Source organism: Plectropomus leopardus, unplaced genomic scaffold (genome assembly GCF_008729295.1).
Source record: "Plectropomus leopardus isolate mb unplaced genomic scaffold, YSFRI_Pleo_2.0 unplaced_scaffold1091, whole genome shotgun sequence".
NCBI classification, from domain to species: Eukaryota; Metazoa; Chordata; class Actinopteri; order Perciformes; family Serranidae; genus Plectropomus; species Plectropomus leopardus.
In genome coordinates this window covers 3,677-7,237 of record NW_024611518.1, presented here as the reverse complement: position 1 = coordinate 7,237, position 3,561 = coordinate 3,677, and the positions used below count along the sequence as shown (strand labels likewise).

The 3,561-nt window shown below is 39.2% G+C and overlaps 1 protein-coding gene across 1 annotated transcript; it reads left to right on the top strand.

Moving 5' to 3' along the window:
• Positions 1-431: 431 nt before the first annotated feature.
• On the top strand, positions 432-2,878 carry LOC121963338 (dynein regulatory complex subunit 4-like). The gene is made up of 5 exons (XM_042513634.1): positions 432-782; positions 1,293-1,379; positions 1,450-1,659; positions 2,404-2,469; positions 2,581-2,878. The coding sequence occupies exons 1-5, from the start codon at positions 549-551 to the stop codon at positions 2,683-2,685; spliced, it is 702 nt and encodes a 233-aa protein (XP_042369568.1). The 5' UTR covers positions 432-548; the 3' UTR covers positions 2,686-2,878.
• Positions 2,879-3,561: the final 683 nt, after the last annotated feature.

The window sequence follows — 3,561 nt, the reverse complement described above, 5'->3', positions numbered from 1 at the left end:
TTGGTATTATTATTTTATTTTTTAGAATTTATCTGATTTCTTACAATAAAAAATTAATGTATAAATGCAAATATTTAAATAATTTTCTCCACTTGGTTTACTTCAGCCGATCAGTTTTTTCTCCACCTTCAAGTAATCACAAATGTAGTTTCCACGATATTGTTTTCATATCAGTCGATATCGATATATTTCACGATATACATCAAATCAGTGTTTCTGTGGAGCTTAAAGGTTCCTCTGACTCCTCAGTGAGATATGAAGATATCATCAGGTTCATTTTGGTTGAAATATTTATTTTCTGTCAGACTTTGAACATGACAAATATACTGTAGAACAGCATCACCAGCTGGATATTACATCATATTTCAATCGAGGAAAAGTTATATCGCGATTTATATCGTTATCGTTTTATTGCGCAGCCCTACCCTCAACCTAAATAAAACTTTTCACAAATACGTAGTATTTTATTTGGGTCACAGATAAGTCTTCTAATATTGTGCCCCTCATGAAATCATTTGTTTTATCACATTTATCTGAGAATTTTTCAGATGAACTCGAAAACTAACGCAGATGAAAGACGTTTTTTGGTGCCACTTGGTTTTGTTGTTTGGCAGAGACAAGTCGCGGAGGCGTCGAAGGCGCACGCGCAGGTGCACAGAAAGCTTTCAGTAGCCGAGCAGGAGCACAAACGTCTGCGCGAGTCTCTGCAGGAGACCGAACAGAAGCTGCCCGAGCTGCAGCGGCAGCTGGAGGAGTACAACAGGGCCAAGGTGGAGGAGGCGGTGAGTGCAGAGCGTCACGACACACCGAACGTCTTCAAGAACAAATACAAACGTGTGACTGGAAAACCAGCTGATTTCAAAAAGTTTAAAACGCCGGAACAGACTGACAGATCTGACACGAGCTGGAAATATCGATACTTTTAAATGAAAAGCCGATTTTTTTAGTGTCATACTGTCACCATTTTATGGTTTATACTTATTATTATTCCTGCTCTTCAGTTAAAGTGTAAAGCACTTTGAATTTCATTCACTTTCTTTAAAAATAACATTTGACGGGTTGATCAGTTTTACGTTAGTATTTCAGTACTGATGCGTAATTTTTGTCTAAAAAATGTTGGGGTTTTTTTTCGTGTGGTCATTGAGAGTTAAACAACTTGTCTCTAACTCAGTTTTTGACGGATAATTTATTTAAAAAATGAAAAGTACCATAAAATCAGATTATTAAAAATTCACAAATGATGAGAAGTAAAAGTAAATTTACCTCCGAGCTGCTGATAATGTGTCTGACAGAGGAGTCGAGCTCGAGTGAAGGTGATTGAAAAGGAGACGAGAGACCTGATGATGGAGCACGAGATGCTGCTGCAGGCGTTTGAGAAGGTAAACCGCCACATCGTCATCAGTTTTACCTTCGTCCAGCCCGCGGGTGTTCATCTGCGTGTCTCGTCAGGTTCAGGAGGAGCGCGACGACCTGCTGAAGAAGCAAAGGGAGGCCGTCCTGGACGTGCAGCAGAAGAGCGACCTGACGGAGCTGCTGCTGGAGAGGAAGCTCGCCGTGCTGACGGACACGGTGGAGAAGAAAGAGGCTCAGCTCTGCAGCGCGCTCGCCGCCTCAAACATCGACCAAACTGCAGGCAGCAGCGCCGCAAACAAACTCGAGGTACGGTTTAATAACCACGTTTAATTTCCAACAAGTTTATCTTCGAGTTAAAACGAGCATTAGAAAATTTGTTCGGCTCAGAGCTCATTTCTCAGACCGAACACGGCCGATCTGTGCTGATGTCTTCCTTTTAGTTTGTGAGGGGTACCACAGGGTTCTGTGCTCGGTCCATTCCCAGTCTACAGCAGCGATGCTCAATTTATGGTCTGCAGGCCAAATCTGGCCCCAGATAGGCTCCTAGAAATTGCCTGTAATCCTAGGAATGTCCCAAAATCCTGGAAACATTGTAAAATCCTAAAACACGCTCAAATCCTAGAAATATCCTGAAATCCTTGAAACATGCTAAAATCATAGGAACATCCTAAAATCCTAGATATGTTCTAAAATCATAGAAATATCCAAAAATTATAGAAACGTCCAAAATCCTAGAAACATCTTAAAATTCTCCAAACATGCTAAAATTCTGGAAACATCCTAAAATTTGACAAATGTCCTAAAATCCTACAAACCTGCTAAAATCAAAGAAACTTCTTCGAATCCTGGAAACATCCTGAAATCCTTGAAATGTTCTAAAATCCTGCAAATATTCTAAAATCCTAGAAACATCAAAATTATAGAAACTCCCTAAAATCCGAGAAACATATGTGTCCTCGTGTCATTCGTGAGCGAACGGTTGTGTTCAGCTAATCTTTCTGTCGCCTCTTTGTGTCGTCGAATCGTAACGAGTGTTTTTCCTGCTCGTAGGAAATACTGGAGTCCAAACAGGCCGCCATCGACGCCTTTAGACGTGAACTGGCTCGAGACTGTGAGGTGGGTGACTTAAAATGGTTAACACACGTTTATTTCACATTTGTGAGAGAGATCCCTGCAGCAGGGTTCGGTCTCAGTCTCGTAACGGTGAAATAATCGTGTGGCCTGCAGGAGTACGACGACCTGCTGCAGACCTGCCGGCAGAGGCTGAAGGATTTGGGGGTCCCCCTTTACAGCTTCTCCTTCAGGCCCTCACAGCAGATCCTGGGACTCTGAACTGGTCCTCAGGTGTCAGGTGAACTCTCTCCTGCTCTACCTGGACGCTGACCCACACAAACCGCTACGCCCCTGTGCCGCTCTGACCGCACTGTTTCCTGAAAAACAAGTCACACGACATCATGAACGTGCAGTTTATTTGGTTTAGCTGATTTCTCAGTGTTTTGAAATAAATATAATTTATATTAAATTTAAAAAATCGTTTGGTTATTAACTCTTTGAAATCTGAGAAAATTTGCTTGATTTGTTTCAAAAACATAGAGGGAAAGCAATAAGCAATGAAAGCAGAAATGACCCCAAAAAATTGTCGGAAATTAGTAAAGAGTACAAGAAAATTAACTGAAAATGTGTACAAGTAAAAATAAATAATTAAAAAATAAAATAGTTTTTTTTAAAAAAATAAAGAAAAACACCTGGAAAAAAAGTTCTTTTTTTCGTTTTTTTCCCATAGACATTTTTCTTGGTCTTTTTAAAAGTAATCTAAAAATCTAATAATTTCATGCAATTTGTGGGGCTTTTCTTAAAAATCAAAATTATCTAAAAATGAGTAAAAAGAGTAATAATAAAAAGAAAACCTAAAAAAAAAGGAAAAAACAGTTTTTCCTCAATTTAGTTTATTTTTTTACCACCCCTGACTTTTTTCTTACCTCTTTAAAAAACTGTTTTCTAAATCTACTCTACAGTTTATGGGAACATTTTTGACGAAGTTGCTCGTTGCCTTTTTTCCTCGTGTTTCTGAAAGAGGTTTGCTCGTTAATAGGATTTATATATCAGCAGAAATGAAATATGTCATCTAATCAGTGTTTTTTCTTCAGTTTATAATCAGCTGAAGATGAGAAAGGTTGTGTTTTCGTTCCCGTAGAATCAGACGTTTTT

Excerpts from the sequence above, each read along its gene's own strand:
- LOC121963338 (XM_042513634.1), top strand. The coding sequence starts at position 549 with ATGAACTCGAAAACTAACGCAGATGAAAGACGTTTTTTGGTGCCACTT. Across the intron at positions 1,380-1,449 it reads TGCTGCAGGCGTTTGAGAAG|GTTCAGGAGGAGCGCGACGA; the intron begins GTAAACCGCCAC and ends GTGTCTCGTCAG. Across the intron at positions 2,470-2,580 it reads AACTGGCTCGAGACTGTGAG|GAGTACGACGACCTGCTGCA; the intron begins GTGGGTGACTTA and ends TGTGGCCTGCAG.